General features: G+C 43.2%; 1 protein-coding gene across 1 annotated transcript in view; it reads left to right on the top strand.

Moving 5' to 3' along the window:
• The window catches only part of LOC121166282 (ribokinase), a 91,410-nt gene that overhangs the window by 33,811 nt on the left and 33,688 nt on the right, over positions 1–23,911 (top strand). The window contains exons 5-7 of the mRNA XM_040995411.1: positions 3,278–3,442; positions 11,178–11,269; positions 17,097–17,285. Coding sequence (XP_040851345.1) covers positions 3,278–3,442; positions 11,178–11,269; positions 17,097–17,285 — 446 coding nt within the window. The remainder of the gene's footprint in view (positions 1–3,277; positions 3,443–11,177; positions 11,270–17,096; positions 17,286–23,911) is intronic.

Below are 23,911 nucleotides of genomic sequence, written 5' to 3'. Positions count from 1 at the left end.
AGCATTTTTGGAGCACAGCTGACCACAGGAAGTTGAAACCACAGGAAGCAAAACCATGGATGATGAATTTTGTGCAATCATTTCACATAAAAGATACAGTATTTTTATCTAGACTTTAACAATCCTGAAGTTACCATGATAAAGGAAGTTCCACTTAAAAACAGTAGACACATGTTTTCATTCTAACAATGGAGAGCCTGTGCTCATGACTTCAGGCTACATCCTAGGTAATTATTGCTGTCAACAGTCGCTCATCCCTGTCTTAAACCTCTTATTTTATTCTACAGATATCTTCAAGTTCTCTTTCTTCCTTATCTGTAAAACAAAATCTGCATTTTCCATTCAAGGATGTAAGTTAACGCTGTGTACGTAGTGCCTTTTATGGTAGGCTCCGTCTGATTTGGAGTGAATGGTAATGCTCTTCAAGTATAGATAGCGGTAGAAGCACTGAGAGAGGCCCGAGAGGGGCACTGGCAGGAAGGGGTAAGTGCAGGAGGGAGTGTGCAAGGCAGTATAATGAGTGTCATTTTGACTAATCACATCTGCAGCTTGAGGGAAGTAGCCATTGGCCTGGTCCACCAGACCTCTGCCATCTTGGGGTTTGTTGCTCAGCATCCGAGAATAGGCCAGAAATGTAGGCTCAGATACCTGTAACACAGAAGCTGCAGCTGCCTGCACAGACACTGGGGTCATGGAGGGAGAAAAGCAAGGAGATGCTGTCTGTCAGCACATGGGTCTGTGAACTTTTCAGTCCTGCAGTTGGCTTTACACTTGAACTATCCCTACTTATTAAATCCTCCTCATAGCCAATGAACACATTTGTGGTAAAATGATAGCTAGAATTTGTTCAGTGTTTAAAGATAGTTTTAGGTCATATCTACACAAGAGCAGCACAAGCAGCCTCTACAGCACACACACACAAAAAAAGTGCTTACTGCAACTAATTGCTCTAGATAATATTGTCCAGCAGAAATAAAATGCAACCCGCATACAGCATTTCAAACTGTTCAATAATCACACTTTAAAGTTATAAAGAGGGACCAGTGCTGTGGCATAGTGGGTAAAGCCACTGCCTGAGATACTGGCACCCCATATGAGTACCAGTTCAAATCACAGCTGTTCCAGTTTAGAACTATTCCCAGTTCAGCTCCTTGCTAATGGGCTTTGGAAAGCAGAGAGGATGATCCAAATGCTTGGGCCCCTGTACCCAGGTGGGAGACCTGGGAAAGCTCCTGGCTCCTGTTGCAGCCATCTGGGAAGTGAAGAATCTCGCTCTCTTTGTCTCTCCATTTTCTGTAACTCTTTCAAATCAATCAATCAATAAATCTTTAAAAAGGGGGATGGTGCGGGGGAGGCTGGTGTTGTGGCATACCAAGTTTCACCTCTACTTCCAGCACTAGCTTCCCAATTGTGTGCCAATGTGTATGTATCCCAACTGCTTCACTTACAATCAGTTCCCTGTTGATGGCCTGGGAAAGCATCAGAGGATGGCCCAAGTACGTGACCCCTGCACCCATGTGGGAGATCTGAAGGAAGCACCAGGCTCCTGGCTTTGCACAACCCAGCCCCAACTTTTACAGCTATTTGAGGAGTGAACCAGCAGATGGAAGATCTCTCTCTCCCACAGACTTATCTCTGCCTTTCCCTTTTAAGTAAGAATAAATCGATCTACTGTAAAATAAATATAAGTGAATAATAAACAAAAGCATAAAGAAACAGGTAAATGTTATTTTGGCAATATATTTAGTCTAGTGAATCCAAAATAGTATTTCATCATGTAATACAAGTTTACTGTATTAAAAATTAAAAATTGAGAATAGTTAACATTCTTTCCTTTGTCCTGTCTTGGGAATCCACTTGGATTTATACTCAAAGCATGTCTCAGGTTGGACTCCCACATTTCAAGTGGTCAGTAGCCATATATTTCTGTGCCAGTGGCCTCTGTATCGAGCAGCATAGTTAAGGGCTTTGTTTGTGTGTTTGCTTTTTGAAAGGCAGATTTTACAGAAAGAGGAGAGATTAGAGAAAAGGTCTTGTATCACTGGTTTACTCTGTGGATGGCTGCGACAGCCAAAGCTGGGAGACAGAAACTTCTTCCAGATTTCCCATGTGGGTACAGGGGGCCCAAGTCTTTGGGCCATCCTCCACTGCTTTCCCAGGCCTTAAACAGAGAGCCGGATTGGTAATGGAGCAACATAAACCAGTGCCCCTAAGGGGTTCCTGTGCAGAGGAATGGTCCATAGCACCACCATATCAGCCCTGAGCAGCAGAGTTCTTAAGAACTATGATATGGGGCATGTCCTTAGCACAATGGTGAAGATGCTACTTCAGCTGCCCATATTGCTTATTAGACTGCCTAGGTTCAGGTCCCAGACTTTGCTCCCAATTCCAACTTCCTGCTAATGTACGCCCTGGGAGGCAGCTTCTGAGAATGCAAATAATTAGGCAGCTGTCACCCACTCTCCCTAGAGCCCAATGAGCTTCCAGCTTTCACTCTGGCGTGGCCTACCGGACTACCTGGGGCATCTGGGGAATGGACCAGCAGATGGGAGTGTTCTCTCTCTCCGTATTTTTCACTCTTTTCTCCTTTCCTTCTCCCTTTCAGATTAATATAACCAAACCTTAAATTTTTTAACATAAGCAGCAGATACAACATGCTCTTACCCCATGTAGAGCATGGGTCCAAATAATGAGAATATGCAAGACTCCTTTGTCCTGTTTCTGTCTATTTGATCCAGTATGACATAGGCCACACATCCCTCTCTACTTTATCTGGTACAGTGTTCCATCTGTTGCATATAATAAAGCGTATTTTAATTGACAGTCACTTTTGGAATGCCATAGGGTATACTCAAGCATTGCTTGCCTCCGACGGAGCATTAGTTTTGAGCATCCCACAGATGTACTCCTATTTATGCTCATCTCCACAGCGTCTGTCATTTAGAATTCAGAAAGCTTTACATAGTACCTATTTCCTATAAAGGAAATTTTAAAAGTATATTATGTATCACTTCTAAACTAATATTCCCTGTATATAAGAATATTGATAGGAGAAACCTTTTTAAGATATTGCTCAAAATGATCCTCGTAATATGAATCTTAGGAAAGATATTGCAAAAGATATATTTGGAACACAAAATTTAACCTGAATGGCCTGGAAATGCTGAAATTAATACTCATTTTGCATAATGACTTTATCAGAATGATTGTAACATTACGAAATACCAGTGCTTGGCTTTGCTTGGTTTTTATATAAATATGCAGAATTTCTTTGTAGGCCAGAATATCATCGTCATAGTGGCTGGAGCAAATTTACTTTTGAATACTGAAGACCTGAGGGAAGCAGCCAATGTCATTAGCAGAGCCAAAGTGATGATCTGCCAGCTAGAAATAACTCCAGCTACGTCTTTGGAAGCCATGACAATGGCCCGCAGCAGTGGAGGTAATTTTACATATTTGTCATTCTTTCGGTAAAAGCTCTTATCGCTGTCTTAATTAAAGTTAACCTTTTAAGTTAAGCAAAGCAATACTTTTTCTGTGGTAAAATATTCTTTCCTCCATCTGTGAGATTCTCTGTCTTCTTGTAGTTCTTGATAATGTTAGAAAAACTTACAAATAGGGTAAAAATAACCCAAGTAGCATTTCCGACATCCTTCAATATTAATCTCCAGTCTAGTTAGCAGAGCTTTTACAATGATAATTTGAAGCTCTAAAGCAGCACACTGCTAAGATTCCTTCCTGGGGATGGAACAATGTTCATCTGATAGAGGCTGAGCTGCACGTCACGTGTGATCACTGCCCACTTCATCTTGGCAAATATCCCCAACAAATGACCTCTGCCTCCTGTTATCAGACTTCACCATCTTTTAGTGAGCAAGAAGATTATTGATATGTTACATTTTCTATATTGTCTATGTCCACTGGAAAAAAAAAAAGCTCTTTTGTTTGACCTTTGATTTTGGAAACTTTCAAACCTATAAAAAGCAAACAAGGTTGTATACTGAAAGCGATTACCCAGTTTCAAATATTGTTCAGCCCATGGTTAATCTTGATTCATCTGTTCTCCCACCCACTCCCCAACCCTCACTCCCAACAAGTTACAGATAAGCAGATTTCTAAAACCCAGATAATTTCTGTGTGCTTCTTTTCTACCTCTAACTCGTGGGGAAAGCATCTGCTGGAGGGGATCCCAGCTTTGTCCCCTGATGGCTTTGTGGGCTTAACAGAGTGTGTGATTTCTCTGAAACTTTTCTGTAAAATTCATACAGAAATAGCCCCCAAATTCCACCCAGGTTCCCACCCATCCCAGGTCCCTGATGTGGGGCATGCTCTGAGAGTCCTGCTCAAGAGGTTTTGATAGTTCAACAGTTCTGAATTGCTGCCAGTCTCGCCATTCCAAGCACAATGAAATCTCCAGAATCCACTGACTGACATAGTCCATCTTAGAGTCTCCGTTTGCCCAGTTTTTCACTGCCAACATATGGTTGGGGTAGTTGATTGATTTGTTCTGTCCTCCATCCCCTGGGTGGGGCTTCTCCCTTTATCTCCTCCTTTACCCCAGACACAGAAAAAAAATGTGGAAATAATAGTCTTACCCACTTTCCTGTAGCCCTTGAACCTTTGTGCCCTAATTAACTATGTAAAAATTGTCAAAAATAAAGAAAAAATGGATGAAGAAAAAAGAAATTGCTGTAAGAAAGGAATAAATGGGGCCCAGTGTAATGGCTCAGTTGATTAGCTAATCTTCCCCTGTGACCACTGGTTCACATCCTGGCTGTTCCACTTCCCATCCAGCTCCCTGCTTGTGGCCTAGGAAAGCATTGGAGGACAGTCCAAAGCCTTGGGACCCTGCACCCACATGGGAGACCCAGAAGAACTGCCTGTCTCCTGGCTTCTAACTTTGGATTAACTTAGCTCTGGCACTTGGGGAGTGAATCAGCAGATGGAAGATATTTTTCTCTGTCTCTCCTTCTCCCTATAAATCTGCCTTTCAAAAAAATTAAAATAAACCTTTAGAAAATGGAATAAATGATGCCAAACATAGTGTACTACACCTCATAAGTCCCAATTTTCTTTCCTCTCCCTTCTACTTTTCTCCAAATTAAAATCAGGATAATATCCTGATCTACCTATGTGGTTGCAACCATCAGAGAGTAGCCACTGGGCCCCACGTGGTAGCCTAGTAGCTAAAGTCCTTGCCTTGCATGTGCAGGGATCCCATATGGATGTAGGTTCTAATCCCAGCAACCCCACTTCCCATCCAGCTCCCTGCTTATGGCCTGGGAAAGCAGTCAAGGACAGGCCAAAGCCTTGGGCCCTGCACCCACGAGCAGAAAACCAAGAAGAGGCACCTGGCTCCTGGCTTTGGATTAGCTCAGCTCCGGCCGTTGTGGCTGCTTGGGGAGTGAATCAATAGACAGAAGATCTTCCCTTCTGTCTCTTCTTCTTTCTGTATATCTGTCTTTCCAATAAAAATAAATGTTTTTTAAAAAGTGGCCACTCTACAGACAATGTCTTCTTGATTTTGTGGCAGTAATTCTGAGATTTATGTGAGAAAGTAGAAAGATCTACAATTCTTTTCCAAAATATATAAAACTTTAAAAAAAGGATGGGTGTGTGTGTATTTACAGAAGTAATTTCTCCCAACATGCATAGTATTCTTCATAGCAGTAAATGCAATGGAAAGTACTGATGTGACTTCATTTAAAATGTATGTCTTGATTTCACAAATTTTGCTCTTGGCAAAACAACATGCCATGGCAAATTCTCGCTGACATTTAATGTATTTTTAATGGACTCGAAGCTGTCAGGAAGAATTGTAAGCCAAAACCCCCATTCAGTTCCATTTTCTCGGAGTGTCACAAACAGTCTGATGTACTCCCTGTTCTGTGCCCATCTCGGTCGGGTGATGGGAATGCAGCATGCCACTCCACTCCTGCTCCTGTCTTCCTTTGTACAGATCAAAGCATATTCTCATGTCATGTCTGTTCTTCAGCTGCCCCTTGCTTCTCAGACACCCTTGCTTCTTCCAGCTGACTCTGGTTCCCTGGGGCCTACCCAGCTCATGAAGGAGAGGAAGGCTCCACAGCCACAGTGGGGAAGCCATCCTTCCACAGGTGGGAGCCCTGTGGAAGGGCAAGCCACCTGGCCTCTGCTGTCCTTTGGTCAGGGGTTTCTAAGTGCTTCCTCCATCATCTGATACACAGCTCTTCCCACTGAATGGAGGACTGGAAGTTCTCCCAGAAGAGGGTGGGAGTGGGCCTCAGTCACCTTGTCTCCTTATTGTTATTGCTAAGCGCCAGAGTGCCTTAAGTATTCATGGGGCATCATCTTTCTTGTACCATAATATGATTAGTAATGCCTTGCATTTAAATGTACTTTGCAGTTTATAACATACTTTCCTGTACATTTTATCCTCAGAAAAATCTTGGAACAAAGATGTAGCAGGCATTAAAGTTACGAACCGAGACTCATAGCGCTATTAACTAATTTGCTCAATCAACAACATACTTTGAGGAAGTGCAGATTTCAGACCCACCCTCAATCTCCCAGACCCCATGTTAAAATAAAGAAGTGTCTCTTGAAAAGTAAAAGCCATCCAGTTTAACCCTGTCCAACATGGGCCCAAGGTTTGATTGTTTTGGGTGCTCAAGAAACAAAGGGGACTGCTACCCACACAACCCTGAACCACACACACACACTCACAAATGTGTCTCTGTCCAGAACCCCTCCAAGCTGGCAGCGTTCTCTGTCCAAGTCCCTGTTTGATAGTACCAGCCAGACATAGCTTAGCTTCTGTACCATGAGCAGTGTATTCAGTATGTATTCCTTCTGACATGAAAGAAGGGTGATGGAATGACAGGAAAACACTGGTTTGGCAATCAGGAAGCGTGGCTATGAGTCCAGAATCATCTATTTTGCAAAGGGGGGACCTTGCTCAAGTCAGTCAGTCTCTTGCCTTGGGCCTGATCTAACAGCTCCCCCACTCCTCTGATGTCACTGTGGACCGATCACAGAGCTGGGTGGACAAGGCCTGTGACCTGGTCAGCACCAAGAGTCCACAAAGTGACCTAATGCTCACTGCTCCAAGTCACCTCTGGGAAGTATGGTGACAGCTTCACCATGTTTACCGCCTGAGCATTTATTAGCCCATCTCCTTATCTTTATGGCTTACTAGGAGTGAAGCTTGAATTAACTAGGTTACATATGAGTTGTTAAAATACAGAGGGAAGGAGTCTATATTCCTAGATATACTCCCCAAATGCTCTTCTGTCTTTACCATAATGCAGGCATTGGAGTTAACGAGAGAACAGCTACAATGTCAGAGACTCCATAGCCCCGGGGAGCCCTCATCCTCATCCTTCTTGAGTCACGCTGCTCCGCCTGACTGAATTATATATTGGGTTCTACTCTTACATCTATTTCAAATCAAGTAGAACATTGCAGGCACAATGACATTGAGATAGTAAGACTTCCAGGCCCACATTCTAGGTGTGATACAAAGCATCTTTTAATGCGACTCCAATCGTCTTCTATTTGGCACAGACCTTGGTGAACCAAATGGACATTCTGTGTAGCAGTTTCCAGCAGGGAGATCAAGCTTTGAGTGCTTTTGCTGCTCACATCATAGAAAAGAGCCTACGGAACACCCATACCAGGATTTTGGATTTGGGGCATCCCAGTCTTCTCACAGTTCCTTTGCTAAGGGGGATTTTCTCCCTCTGTTTCCCCCAGCTGGTCCTCTGGCCTTTCTGCTCTCTGTGGCAACATGAACAGTAACTTTTGCCTGTTGTGAACCTCTCCATCTGCTCCTCCAGGCCTCCCCTGTCGTCATTGACATGAGTATGCCAGCCCCTGACAGGCAGTCAAGAGAAGCCGTCCATTCTACTTCGTAATCCTCACCTCTGCAGCACATTGTGTGTCTCTAGTTTAGCCTGATCCCAGATGACATCGTTCTTCCATCTCCTCTGTTACAGATTTGCATACCTGTTTGATTAACTGCATCTCCTAATTCTTTGTGTTTCTTTCATCATTATAAAGTATTTATTCTTATTTGGAATAGTACAAACCAAGATGAGTCTGTCTTTATGGCATCTTCACTCTTCCCAAGTTTACTTGCTAGTCAGACTCTAAACCCATATACCCAGTTGCTGCTTAGGATGCTATTCCTGGAACTGGCATCATGATGAAATAGGTTAAGTTGCCACGTACAAATGTTAACATCCTAGATGGGTACAGGTTCATGTCCCAGTTGCTCCATTTCCAATCAAGTTCCCTGTTAATGACTTAGGAAAGCAGAAGATGGCTGAGCATTGAATTTCTGCTACCAACATGGGAGACCCAGCTGAAGCTCCAGGCTCCTGTCTTCAGCCTGGCTCAGCCCTGGCTGTTGTGGCCATCGGAGAGTGAACCAGCAAATGGCAGATCAGTGTGTGTGTGAGTGTGTGTGTGAGTGTCCCTCTGTGTAAGTTTGACTTTCAAATATATGAATCTTCAAAACAATTGCTATCTCTCAGTAAAATACAATTATGATTTGATTGATTTTTATGTAAAATCGTAAAATAAAATAAAACAATTGGTACTTAAAATTGAGTGTAATTGTTTATTTGAAAATCATTTTTTATTTTTGGACATGTGTATAGCTTAGCAATTAAAACATCAGCTAAGGTGTCCCGATCCCATAACAGAGTACCTGGGTTAATTACCGTCTTCCAGCATTCCGGCCAATGCATGCCCTGGGAGGTATGAGTGATGGCATCTTCAGTGGGATTCCTGCAAACCATGTGGGAGACCTGAACCGAGGGCACCAGCGTTGCAGGCATATGGAGAACATCGTTTCTTTTTTCTCTCTCTTTCTGTCTCACTGCCTCTCAAACAAATTATTTTGTTTTTATTACAAAATGTTCAACTATATATGGACATACAGAGAATAGCATAGTAAGCCCATATATATTCTCATTTAGTCAAGAATTATCAACACATAGCTAGTCTTACTTCATTGGTACCACAGTTCATTTCTAACTCCACCACCCTGGATTATGTTGAGGTAAAGCCTATATGTTGTCATTTCATCCACAATATACTTGCTTTGAATGTGATATACTATATATGTTTTAAAAATGGTATCTTTATATGATGTATAGCACTTAATTTATAATTAGGTTTATTCCCATCACAGTTACTTTTATCACTAATTACTTGCTAGTGTAATGAGTAGTATCTCGGACTTCTCCATGTAAGCACATAAATACAAATGCCCATATGGTTACGTTTTATTTATTTTGTTTAAAAGGGGTAGGATTAGTAAGAAAAACAACTAGGTTTTTCACTTGCAAAGTCTTTCTTTGACAAAATAGAAATAAACATCATTCTTTTAGTTTACTCATGTATTTCCTTATGCTTAAACAGAAGAGAAAGAGTCAAGATGTTCCATTCACAGGTTCACTCCCCAAATACTACAGCTGGCACAGGATCCAGCCTACGCCGAGAGTTTGGAACTCTACCAGACTATCTATGTGGGTGGTAGTGGTATAAGCACTGGGGTCATCACTGGCTGCTTTCAGGCACATTAGCAGGAAGCTGGATTGGAAGCCAGGTCATTCAGAACTCAGCTGGAACTCAGATCTGTGACGCTGGCCTCCCAGCAGCAGCATAACCCTCTAGACTGCAGCCTGCCCACCTCATTCCTTTTAATAACTGGTATGTTATATAGCCAATGTCTGTGTTACAATTTTTTAAGCCAGCCCCACTTGATGTATCGGTTTCATTTTGTTTTTTCTTGTATTATAAACAGAACTGCGTAGGCATCATCATATATCATCTCTGCATGCTAGTGGACTTCTGTAGGATAGGTTTAGAAAAGAAATTGCTAGATCAGGGATCTTTTCACACACACACACACACACACACACACACTCACTCAAAGAAAGAAAAGAAAAATGGAACTTTTTAGGAATGACTGCCCTGCAAATCCACATTAAGCTGACCTGTGCCAAGGAATGCATAGTTGAGGATCACTCTAGGACCACAAGGTATTTTAGCTAAATACTTCAGAAATAGGGAAGAGTAGATTATTCTGGACACCTGAAAGGTGAGTGTGTTAGAATGTTGGGCAATGAGGGCCTTGAGGCATAATTGACATTTAAGACCTTACAGCAGTGGGACCACCAGTGGTTGCCAAGCTACAAATTTGAGCAGAGAGCAGAAAGAAAGTGTGGCAGGACGGTGCACTAGGCTGTGAATCAAAGACAATGTGATAACAGTCATAATCCTTTACAGCTGTACAACATTATATACAGGGTTTTGATGTCCACTTTCTACTTCAAGCTGCACAAGGACCTGTACAAAAATCTAAGCAGTCAAAGATAGTCCATAGATTTTCTGTGGGTGAACCTTCTTGATTTTAAATCACAAAAATGTGGAGATAGCGATAGACCTTACTGGACAAGACTCACTGACTGAACCACAATCTTAAGCCCGAAGAGGCTACAGAAGTAGACCAGGGAGACTCCCCAGCCCAAAGTGGCAGATGGTTTCCATTAGCCACATGCTGGTCAGGATCTCATGAGAATGGAGAGTGGATTGGAGCCAGGAAGACTTGCAAATGCTCAGAGTCCTTGATCATACTCTCCAGAACCCCTCTGATTGAGCAGATTGAGAGGCAGTGCAGGAGTCATGCATTTTTACAAGCTCTCCTAGTGATGTTGATTTGCAGCCAGTTTGTGAACCAATGTTCTAGAAGAGTCTCTGAGAACTGCAGCTAGAGGATTTCACTCTATAGATCTGTAGTTAAGAGGGATGGGACACACAAGTTAGTGGCCTTAATTAAGAAAAAAAGAAGGTGAACCTATATTTTTGAGTACACTGGTGAATACATGTTTTAACAAAGAACTTCCTGTAATTTCTAAGACTAAGTTTTTACTTCTTAATATCCTTGTTGTTGCCTTAGATAGATAATCACACATTGTAAATATTGATGCTTGCTCTTGAAGCTAAAATGTCATAAAGTGGACTGTAAAGAAAATGAACATAAGAAGGAATTGGTATCAAGTTTTCATGGAAATGGAGACCTGAGACTTTTCCACATTTAAGCAGTACCAAAATGGTTGAGCCTGGAGATTTTCCTTGCTGAGTGCTGCACACGACAACCACTGACTGGCTTTCCCGTTCTCCCACAGTGAAAACACTGTTCAATCCAGCCCCTGCCATTGCTGACCTGGATCCCCGCTTCTACACCCTCTCCAGTGTGTTCTGCTGCAATGAAAGCGAGGTAAGGACAGATTCTTTGAGTCATTCTATGAGAAAGCAAAGGACTTGAATGCCAGTGGATAAAGCAGAGAGACACAATTAACCACATCATTTGATCATGTGTGAATTTTTGGGCTCAGTGAAAACTGCATTTTTGCTTTACTGGGATATACAGAAAAGGAAATTAGTAAATCCTGGCAGAGAATAGGATTCTGAGCCACTCCCATCATCTGACACATACCAAGCTTTAGTTGACTTTAGTCCCTTCTCTGCCCTCACACTATTGGTACTTTATTTTCTAATTATTCCATTTCCTGCAGACTAATTACTATCAGAGTTGCCAATTGCAGCAAATAAAAATACAGGATGCCTTATTACATTTGCATTTCAGATAGACCGTAGCATCCCAAGATACCTTTACTGTGAAACTGGTTGAAATTCACATGTGCCTGAGCTCCACATATTTTATCTGGCATCTTTAATGAGCATCTGCTACCTGCTGCTGTGCAGACCCCATGATGGCCCAACTTCATTCCTCACTGACAGCTTGGAGGAGACCTATGGGCTGTCCCAAGAGGCGTGCAACCTCAGTCCACCTGAGGGCCACAAGGGCCACCTTGTCCCACACGGCGTCTCCAGTGTATGAACACTGAGCCAGTCAGTCTTCAATCTTCTAGGAAGTAAATTTCAATAATTTTCCCTTTTCACGGTCTTTGATCATTAGATCAAAACTCTTTCCGATTGAGGGGATATAGGATGTGTTATCCACACTGGCGAATGCAGCATGCAGAGAGAACATAATTCATGAACTGTAATGGTTCATTTTCCATGTGGTTCAAAGGCTGAATAAAAGCTTCCAGAACTTCATGACATATGTATTTGAGAACTTCATCTCTCAAAACATAGAGGATGCAAAAAGACAGTGACAAGGAAACTAGTTTTAACAAGACACAATAGGTTATCCAGGATTGCTGAACAGCCACCATGGCCAGGCCCTGTGCTAGGAACAAGGGTTTGTGGAACACAGTGAGCATTTCACAAGAGGCTAGATTAACCTCAGCTGCCTCATTGGCTTAGCTTTCCCTGCTGTTTACTTATTTGTCCTGAAACACTCATTACCTTCACATTTCTTACTCATTTCTTCTGTCTTCTCCATTAAATTCCACATTCTGTGAAGGCAAGGGCATCTTGTCTTATCGTCCATCCCCAGCCACTTTCCCTGTGTATGTACTTGTCTGTTGATGTGTGCTAGACTGCACCCAAATGTACTGGACCGTGAAAATTATGACTTGTCGTTATTTTAATCATTTCTGTGCTTCAGGAATTCAGACAGGACACAGCATGGATTGTCCCTGCTTCATAATGCTTGGGACCTTCTTTGGGAAAACCTCAAAAAGACAAAGGGCTGGGATCATTTGAAGCCTCTTTAATTCACACTTGCAGTAGTGGGTGCTGGTTGTTCCCTGGGGCATAAAGGGACTGTTGGCCAGGACACTCACCACTAGCCTCTCCTGGTGGCCTGGATTTTCTCACAGTGCCTTACAGCTGGGTTCTGAAATCAGCCTCGTGCAAGAGACACTCGCAGGCAGAAGCCTTGCTGGCTAATAAGACTTTGCTTTGCGTCTTTCTAAGTTATACAACATTCTTTCTGCCTCGTTCTTCTGTGTGTGTGTGTGAGAGAGAGAAAGAGAGAGAAAGTAGGGAGCAGCTCCCATCCCTTGGCTTACTTCTCAAATGCCTGCCATTGCTGAGGCTGTGCCAAGGTCCAGACCAGGAGCCAGAGCCTCAGTCAAGATCCACCTGGATGGCAGGAACTAAGTTTCTTGGACTGTCACCATTGCCTCCTAGCTTTCATGTTAACAAGAGCCTGGAGTCAGAAGCCAGAGACAGGAGACCCACACAGCCACTCTGCGCAGGAAACAAGGATATTCACTGCTGGGCCTAATGCTAGCCCTCACCCCATTCCATCAGCTAATGCAGGAAGGTCCACTCTGGCACCAACATCTGTGCATATTGCCATTATCATGATATAAAAATGGAAAGTATGATATATATAATGTATGTATGATAATATATAATTATAATTACTATGACAATATAGTAACTAATCATATTATATTATAAAATATATTAATACCTATAATCTATAAACTGTGTACAATGTTATATGAATATCATATGATAATTATCTATTAAAATTCATATATATTAATACAGTTATTACTAGTATATAACACTTCTACAGGGTACATGCACAAACTTGGCACATAGTAAATAATTTTTTTGATCACTCGGCCTGCCCTCCCTCCTTCTCACCCTCTCTGCAGCCCACACTGTGTCCTGCACACTCTGGCCATAGTAAATTCTTATTAAGTAAATGAACTCTTATCTTGAAGGAAATTGATCTCAAAAACTTAATGGACAAGGCCCAGCGCAGTAGCTTGTTGGCTTTCTTGCATTCGCCGGAATCCCATATGGGCACTGATTATATCCTGGCAGCTCCACTTCCCATCCAGCTCCCTGCTTGTAGCCTGGGAAAGCAGTCGAGGTGGCCCAAGGACTTGGGACCCTGCACCCATTGGGAGACCTGGAAGAAACTCCTGGCTCCTGTCTTCAGATGGGCTCAGCTCTAACAGTTGTGGCCACTTGGGGACAACAGAAAATCTATTGTATCTCTCCTCTCTGTAAACCTGTCTTTCCAATGAAAATCTATTGTATCTCTTCCGTCCGATGATTCACTGTGAGCGCAACAGGCCGATGCTATGCCTGCCTCTTCCCTTTCCAAAACTGCTTTAAAAATTAGAAATATAAATCTTTAAAACAAAATAATTAAATCTTTAAACAAATTTTTTTAAAGGTATCTAAAGCAACTGAAGTGAAATATGAAACCCTATTAAAGATGGACTGTGGGCACATGGATATTTGTAGCATTATCTGTTATTTTAAAGATTCTGTCATTGAAGAATAACTTAATAAGAGGTGTTAAGGAGACATGTCAGTGTTTCTGAAATGAGCCATTCAAATCAACAGACATAAGTGGTCCCAGTAACAAAGATCAATGCAAAATTTATTTTAGATAGTGTACTCACAGTAAAAGCAACTCAGAAAGGGTCTGTGCACAAAGTCAAGTTCAGGAACCTATGCAACAGAGAAAATGGAAGTCTAGAATGAGCAGGCACTGGGGGATGACTTTGGGCGTGTTCAGAGTAAACATAAGGGAGGCATTCTCAGGAAGAAAGAGCATAGGGTTATGCTATAAAACGGAGAAGACAGAATTTGGTTACACACTTTCTTAAAAGATTTGTTTCTTTTTATTGGAAAGGCAGATATGCAAAAGAGTAGAGACAGAAAGATTTTCCGCCCGCTGGTTCACTCCCCAAGCAGCCACAATGGTTGGAGCTGAGCCAATCTGAAGTCAGGAGCCTGGAGCCTCTTCCAGGTCTCCCATGCAGGTGCAGGGTCCCAAGGCTCTGGGTCATCCTCGACTGCTTTCCCAAGCCACAAGCAGGGAGCTGAATGGGAAGTGGGGCTGCTGGGTTTACAACTAGCACCCACATGGGATTCTGGCATATGTAAGGCAAGGGCCTTAGCTACTAGGCTATGCCCCAGGCCCCAGTTATATACTTTTTAGTCATTAATTATCACATAGGGGTGGGCATTCAGTGCATTGGGCAAGTCACAATGTGAGATGCCTGTTGGAGTCTACAGGTTCCTGCTTCCGGCAGACATACACTCTAGGAAGCAGCATCTCAGAGGCCTGGATTGAGTTTCTAGCTCTTGGCTTTGGCCTGACACAGTCCCAACTGTTACATGCATTTAGAGAGTGAACTGATGGAATGGGAGTTTCCTTTCTTCTCCCACTGATTGTCTCTTCAAATATACTTTTTAAAAGTAATTTCATATAATTCATGGAGTTCAGTGATTTAAAAAAAAACTACTTCAGAACCATAGTTTTCCCAGAGACTCTAGGGAGGTCCTAGGGAGCCTGAAGCCCCTCATCCCTTCTACCAAAAAGCATTTTATAATCTGGTGAAGAGGCACTGATTCTCTCCCAGCCCCGCATTTTCTAGGGTTTAATGATTTGGGGAGTCATCAATTTGAGTAGCACAAGTGTCCTGTTTGCCGGGCCATTGCTTTTTTGGCCAGAGTGCCTCCCCTACCCTGCTTCAAACTTCCCTGGCAGAAACAGCTACACAACAGAAATATATGGTCTGCAAACATGCACAGTTACAACCAGCACGAAGAGAGGGGCAGCATGCTCCAAGCAAGGCCTGCGAGAGCCGCACGCACAGGTGGCCTAATTCACACCAGAGTCATTGCAGTGGCCCTTTCCTTTCTCCTTTCCTTCCTCCCCAGCTTCCTTTCCTGCCTTGACAGACTTCTCACTGAACCCCAAACTGTTTATTATGAAAATCATCATACAGGCAGGACAGCTGAAAGAATAGTGATCCTACCTTCCACTTGAACAGTGAGCATTTTGCCCTATTTGCTTCTGTCCTCCCATGTACGTATTTATTCTTATTTTATTTAAAAACAAGTAAAGGGACTGGCATTTTGGTGTGACACATGAAGCTACCACCTGTAACACCAGCACCTTATTATGGGTGCTGGTTCCCGTCCCGGCTGTTCCACTTCTGATCCCTGTTGCTGCACCTGAGAAGAGCAGCAGAGGATACCCCAGGTCCTTGGGTCCTGCTCTCACGTAGGAGACCCAGAAGAGGCTGAGGGCTTCTGGCTGGCACAGTCCTAACCATGTGGCCAGTTGAGGAGTGAACTAAGAGATGGAAGATTAATTTCTCTATCTCCCCTGTCTCTTTCAAATAAATAAAATAAATCTTTTTTTAAGGGAGTAAATATTTTGTTTTTGTTAATAGTTACTTACAGATCTGATCCCTCACCTCTTAATACATCAGCATGTATTTTATAAAAAGAACCACACCTAAGAAAATTATCCCCAAAAAATGGATAATTCCATACTAATATCCAGACCATTATCAAATCCCTCCTAGTTTTAAAAACTGTTTTGCGGGCCCGGCGCAGTGGCGCAAGTGGTTAAGGTCCTCACCTTGCACGCCCGGGATCCCATATGGGTGCCGGTTCTGTCCCGGCAGCCCCGCTTCCCTTCCAGCTCCCTGCCTGTGGCCTGGGAAAGCAGTCAAGGATGGCCCAGAGCTTTGGGAACCTGCACCCTCGTGGGAGACCCGGAAGAGACTCCTGGCTTCTGATCGGCATAGCATCGGCCGTTGTGCTCACTTGGGGAGTGAATCATCGGACGGAAGATCTTCCTCTCTGTCTCTCCTCTCTGTATATCCGCCTTTCCAATAAAAAAAAAAATAAAAAAATAAATCTTTAAAAACTGTTTTGCTTATTTTAAAGGTATATATACAGAGAGAGAGAAACTTCCATCTGCTGGTTCACTCTCCAAATGAGCTCAATGATGAGGACTAGGCCCAGCCAAAGTCATGAGCCTGCAACTCCATCTTTGTCTCCCACATGAAATATATGACCCAGTACTGGGTTGCCTTCCCGCGGGCTTGAACAAGGAGCTGGATCAGAAATGGTGCAGCCAAAATTCCAGCTGGTTGCCTTCAGTGTGATGCCAGCATCACAGGTGCAGCATAGTCTGTGTGCCACACCACCAGCCTCTGAGATGCTCTTTCTGGATATCTTTGTTATTCTACTTATTTTTTTACTCATTTTTTCATACCAGTATCTATGGTGTCCATCAAGGATCCCATTATACTTGTTACCCTTTCTCCCTTCCCCCACAAAGGAAAAAAAAAAAAATTTCTATAAAAACAAATGTGACTTGTAGATTTGGGTTACTTTTTCACTTTTGTGTATTCCAGGCTGAAATTCTAACTGGCCTTCCAGTGGGCAGCCCTGCAGATGCCGGCAAGGCCGCCTCCATACTCCTGGAGCGGGGCTGCCAGGTGGTAGTCATCACCCTAGGGGCTAAGGGATGTGTGATGCTGTCGCAGACGGAGCCCGTCCCAAAGCACATTCCCACCGAGCACGTCAAGGCTGTCGATACCACGGTAGGTTTTAAAGTTTAAGAATCCTTATTTTTTGGTAACCAAATTGCTACACCTGAAATTCTGGTAATGAACTAAGGGCTTAGGAAGCATTATAGTAGATGAGCAACACAACCAGGCAGGAGAATTGTATCTTAATCCTCTGTAACTCATGGTGAGAATCTACACAAGCCACTCAGCCTCTCTAGGCCTATGTTTCCTCATCCATAACAAAAATCATATTCTCAGCAAAATTACAGCTGTATTCTCTATATAACTGAATAACTCCTTTTGAACACATGACACATCTGTCGTGGACTAGGTGCTGAACAAGGGGACGTGCCTGCCCTCCCGGGCTTGCAGTCTGGACAGTAAGCAAGTCTCCCTGGAAGCTCTAGTTAACAGAGGTCATTCTTTCAGCCAGCTGATACTAGTGCTAACACTTACTGCATGTAATTCCTCAGCAGTTACATGGGGCAGGCACTGTCACTGGCCTTATGTGGCCAATGAAGGAACCTGCGCAGGGTCACTCTGCCTGTAAGAAACTAGGGTTAGGGGCTCACAGTGAGGCGTGCAAGCTCCACACGGATGTTCTATGCTGAGGACCTCTTGGAAGGATAGATGTGTGAAGTGGACCAGTCACAGCTAACGACTCCAGTCAGAATGAAAAGAGAAACCAGCTTGATAAAAGGTTCCTGATCCCCCCTGCAGCTAGGGGAATGCAAATGGTTGTCTTCTTGTTAGAAGAACACTGGAAAACTAAGTAAGCTTCAGGGACAGGAAACTAGTTGAGGAAGAACACAAATTTTAGGATTTTTATATATTTTTGAAATTGATTTATTGTTTATAAAAATGTTTTGGTTTGTTTTGATGTTGAGAAGTAAGCCTGAAGGGATCTGATGGATACAGATATGCTGTGAAAAATACATAAATGCAAGAAATGCTTCCACAGCATGAAATTAACATCCTGGTAACAGCTTTCAAGGTGTGATGTGTCTTGCTTATATTAGAAAACATGCTAGCTGGAGTCCGGTTTTTGTTACTTCTAAGTTCTGTTTTATTTTGTCAATAAACACAGGAGCCTCAAATTAAAGAAATTCCTTATTAGACTAAAACTGTTCCAAATCCTGAAGTGACATAAGATATTCCCTGGCTAACAGGAGCCTGCAGAGTCTGCGAGCGAACCTGCAAGACTTGAATGGGCACACAGAAGGAGTTCAACCTCTCACTTCCAGGCCCGAGTCAGTTACCAGTTCTTTTGGTTGTAAGAACCAGAGGGGCCTTCACAGGGCAGGGATGTATACAGTGCACCTAACTGGGAAGTGAGGTGTAGCAGATGCAGACATTAAACCATGTCCTTGAGGCCTGCTCACTGGGCTCTCCCTGCCAGCTCTGCTCTCCATGGAGCAGTCCCTGGCAATGCACGTCCCCATCACTGGATGTCAAATAAGAACCAGAAGATGACAAAGTGGATGTTGATCAGACAAAGCAATGCATGTCCTCCACAGAAGCCCTGAGCAAACGCACTGCTTGGGCCTTGGCCTAGGTGAGGTTGCACACAGCTTTGGAAATAAGGACAGTGGAATTAGTAGCCTGATTCTCAGAGAAACTTCATGGTAAAGGATGAATTCTTAGATCCTGACTAAAAGGTGATTTCTGCATTTTTTCTTTTATTTTTTTAAAGATTTATTTGTATTATTTTTTTATTGGAAAGGCGGATATATAGAGAGGAGAGACAGAGAGGAAGATCTTCTGTCCGATGATTCACTCCCCAAGTGAGCGCAACAGCCGATGCTATGCCAGTCTGAAGCCAGGAGCCTCTTCCAGGTCTCCTACATGGGTGCAGGTTCCCAAAGCTTTGGGCCGTCCTCGACTGCTTTCCCGGGCCACAGGCAGGGAGCTGGAAGGGAAGCAGGGCTGCCGGGATAGAACTGGCGCCCATATGGGATCCCGGGATGTGCAAGGCGAGGACCTTAACCACTGTGCCACTGCACTGGGCCCGATTTCTGCATTTTGTAAAGATACTGTTTTGTGCCCTTCCACATGAATTCTTAAGACTTGCAATTGAGTATTGAGCTTAAGAAAACTGAAGATATTGAAAGGATGAAGTCCACACACCATTCAGGACAAGGGATATTGTAGAAGTACCCCAACAGAGAAGAGGCGTTTGAGACTGAGCAGGTTGGAATTCCAGTCCTTGCTCCGGAAAACCTGCTGTCACTTTGGTCAGGCAACTTCTCACTTCCAAAATGCCTTAGGAGCAGCCATTACAATGTTTAAGATGGCCATGTCCCATAGCAGAGGGCCTGGGTTCAAGGCCCAGTTCCCTGTCCTATTCCAGCTTCCTCATAATGTGCACCTGGGAAGCAGCTGATGGCCCAAGTACTGGAGTCTGCCAAGTGGGACATCCAGATGGACATCCAAGCTCCTCGGTTCAGCCTGGCCCAGCCCTGACTTTTAATTGGTCATTAGGGATTGGCTCAGTAGGTGCAAAGTCTCTTTCTCTCTGTGTCTCTCCCTTTAAAATGAAACAAAAAATTTTAAATATATATTTTTTTAATTTTTAAAAAGATCTGTTTTGCATCCAGTGTGATAGCCTAGTGGCTACAGCCCTTGCCTTGCATGTGCCAGGGTCCCATATGGGTGCCGGTTCATATCCTGGTAGGCCCCACTTCCCATCCTGCTCCCTTCCTGTGGCTGGGGAAAGCAATCAAAGATGTCCCAAGACTTAGGACCCTGCACCCGTGTGGGAGAGACCCAGAAGAGCTCCTGGCCTCTGGCTTTGGATGGGATCAACTCTGGCCATTGTGGTGACTTGGGGAGTGAATCAGCAGATGGAAGATCATCCTCTCTATATCTCCTCCTCTCTGTGTATCTCCCTTTCCAATAAAAACAAATAAATCTTTTTTAAAAAAGATTTGCTTTAGGGCCCGGCGCGGTGGCGCAAGTGGTTAAAGGTCCTCGCCTTGCAAGCCCGGGATCCCATATGGGCGCCGGTTCTAATCCCGGCAGCCCTGCTTCCCTTCCAGCTCCCTGCTTGTGGCCTGGGAAAGCAGTTGAGGACAGCCCAAAGAGACCCGAAGAGGCTCCTGGCTTCGGATCGGCATAGTATCGACCCGTTGCGCTCACTTGGGGAGTGAATCATCAGATGGAAGATCTTCCTCTCTGTCTCTCCTCTCTGTATATCCACCTTTCCAATAACAAAATAATAAAAATAAATCTTTAAAAAAAAAAAAAAAAGATTTGCTTTATTTGAAAAGCCAAGTTACAGTCAGAGAGGAGGAATGTCCATCCACTGGTTCACTCCCCAAATGGCCACAATAGCCAGAGTTGGCCAGGCCAAAGCCAGTAGCCAAGAGCTCAGTCCAGGTCCTCACATTGGTGTAAGGGCTAAGCACTTGGACCATCTTCCACTGACATCCAGGGACATTAGCAAGGAGCTGGATTGGAAGTAGAGCATCTGGGAATCCAACTGGTAGGCCCATATGGTATATTGAAGACTGCAGGCCAACCCACTATACCCCTGTGCTGGCTCCTTAAAAATATTTTTAATAAATAATAAACAAAATGAACTCATTACATTTAGGCTATGAAGTGGGAAAGGTTGAAACAGGAAGTAATCTCTAAGGTTCCTTGGGACTCTAGATTTTTGGTTCTGTGGTTAGATATTTTCATTCATTCATTCAACATATACTGAGATCTGCTTACGTGCCAAATGAGAGAAAATCCAATATATTTGAAATATGGAATATCTAGTATATTTGGAATTTTCTAGAGGGTAACAAATTTTTTTTTCAAAATTCAAAGATGAATTTAGTAATTGCTATATGGAAAACAGCAGGGGACTGATGTTGTATACCTTGGGTTAACTGTCTCCTGCAACACCTGTATTTCACATGAATGCCAGCTTGAGTCTCCACTGCTCCACCTCAGATCTATCTCCCTGCTGATTTTCCTGGGAAAGCAGGGCTGGATGACCCAGGTCACTGGGCCCTGGCACCCATGTAAGAGACACGGATGGAGTTCCTAGCTCCTGGCTTTGGCCTGGCCCAGCCCTAACTTCAGTGGTCATTTGGAAAATGAACCAGTGGATGGAAGATCTCTTTCTGTCTCTCTGTCTGTGCATCTGCCTTTTAAAGTTTAGGGGGAAAAAAAGAAGAAGAAGAAAGAAACACACTTTAAAAAAAAAAAGAAAAAAGAAAACCACAGAAATTGAAAAAAAATGAAGCAAATTTTTCTCTTTAGGCCATCTGGAATCAAAGGGGGAGAGGATGATTGAGTAAATATAATCTTTGCACATCATGAGGCTATAAATGCATAGTCATAACAATGCAAATGCTAATTACTGATTTGATCAAAATGGAGTTATAATCATATTGTGACGATAGGAGGATAAAATGAGTGTGTATTTGGATGCATGAGGGAGCAGACAAGAGAACTAAATGTTCATCTTCCATAGTTGGAAGTCAAGAGATAATATCTAAAACTGATTCTAAAATAGCAGTATAAGCATGTTACCAGAAATACCAGATAAATGCCAGAGAAAGCCACTAAGAATTTAAAGTATTTGCCTCATGGAAATGTGAGTAGAAAGGAATGGAGCATTTACACTTGTTTCTTAAAACTATGTACAGAGATGGCCTGACTTTAAAACAAACAGAAAAATTAACAACATACAATGAAACCATTTCACACCCACTAGGGTAGCTGTAATCAAAGCTAGCTATTGGCAAGTGTTGTGGATGTAGGGAAATTAGATCTCTTATAGACTGATGGTAATAATGTACTGTGGGGTAGCCACTTTGGAAAACAACCAAAAGTGCCCCAAAAGTTAAATAGTGAGTTACCATATAATCCAAAAATTCTACTTCCAGGTAAATAGCTAAGAGAAATAAAAACATGTTTCCACATGAAAAGTCATTTGAAAATGCTTACTTCCACCCAAAGCGGAAAACAACCATTGTTTATCAGCAGCTGAACGAATAGTTTGACACAATGAAATACGATTCAGCCATGAAAAAAGAATACCAATCCTTGCTGGAATATGGATGAACCGCCAAACATTATAATAATATGAAAGAAGCAAAATATTTTAAAAATTTAAAAATTTTGAAAAATAAGATGAAAGAGTCCACACACAAAAGATCACACATATGATTCCACTTACATAAAATCTGCAGAGTTGGCATTCCACTGACAAAGCTCATGGATTTGCTAAAAGCTCCAGGGAGACAATGGTGATGTACGCTTTAGCACAATGCTCTGACACCAGGCAAAGGCAGTTGTACAATGTGATATAATAGATGCCACTGGAATTATTAAATAATTGCTATTTCAAGGAGTAAAGTACTGATTGTGGCGTGGAATGGCTAGACCTTAACAGCATACCAGGAGAAAGAAGCCAGCCTGAATATCCACGTAGTGTGGAACTCATGTACATGAACGATCCACTGTTCACAGAGACGAGGTAAACAAATGGCTGCTGGAGTGGGAGAAACCCATTTATTTTGGAGGGCAATGACATGTTCTGGAATTGGGGGTGATGGCCAAACAACCTTGTTGCAGATATACTAAAACTCAATAAAGTGGATACCTTTTTAGAAGATTTAATAATTGATTTGAAAAGAGTTACAAAGAGGCAGATCTACCACCTGCTGCTTCACTCCATAGATGGCTGCAGTCACTGGGGCTGGACCTGACAGAAGCCAGAAGCTTCATCCAGGTCTCCTACATGGGTGGCAGAGGCCCAAGTACTTGGGCCAGCTTCCACTGCTTTTCCAGCTGTGTTAGCAAGGAGTTAGATCTGTAGCAGAGCGTCCAGGCCTTGAACCCAGCACCCAAGATACAATGCCAGTGACACAAACTGCAGCTTAACTTGGTAGACTACAACACTAGCTCCTAAAGCATACTTTCTTAAGGAGTGAATTGTATGATACTTTCTCCTCAACTTAGAAAAATATGGGCCTGGTGCATAGCCTAGCGGCTAAAGACCTAGCCTTGCACATGCCAGGATCCCATATGGGTACCGGTTCATGTCCACTTCCTATCCAGCTCCCTGTTTGTGGCCTGGGAAAGCAGTCGAGGACAGCCCAAAGCCTTGGGACCCTGCATCTCCATGGGAGACCCAGAAGAAGCTCCTGGCTCCTGCGTTTAGATTGGCTCATCTCCAGCTGTTGGGCCACTTGGGGAGTGAACCAGCAGGTGGAAAAACTTTCTGTCTTTCCTCACTGTAAATCTGACTTTCCAATAAAAAATAAAATAAATCTTTAAAAGGAAAAAAAAACGAAAAATACAAGTAAGGTCAAGCAGCAACCACAAAGCTCCATCTGGGACTGTCCCAGTGAGCAGGTCTCCTTACAACTAGAGCCTGATCCGGAAGTGCTCTGGGGGTCTACACGGTGGGCTTCTGGCAGCCAGCCCCCAAGTACAGCAGAGACAACGCTGATGGGGACCAGGGTAGTTATTTTCTGGAACAGAATCTCCCTCATTTTTTGTCCTATCTTTATCCTCTCTTCTAGCCCTCATTATAAAAAGTCTTGCCTGTACCGCACACAACTGTTCAGTCTCTAGTTCAGTGTAATAGAGAAGAGCTAATTCCATGGCAAGGGGGCGGCTCCCAGGGCGGCATTTTCCTCTAACAGCTGGGCTCC

This window comes from Ochotona curzoniae, unplaced genomic scaffold (assembly GCF_017591425.1).
Source record: "Ochotona curzoniae isolate NIBS_2020 unplaced genomic scaffold, NIBS_Ocur_1.0 patch106, whole genome shotgun sequence".
NCBI classification, from domain to species: Eukaryota; Metazoa; Chordata; class Mammalia; order Lagomorpha; family Ochotonidae; genus Ochotona; species Ochotona curzoniae.
This window is presented reverse-complemented; position numbering and strand designations above follow the sequence as displayed.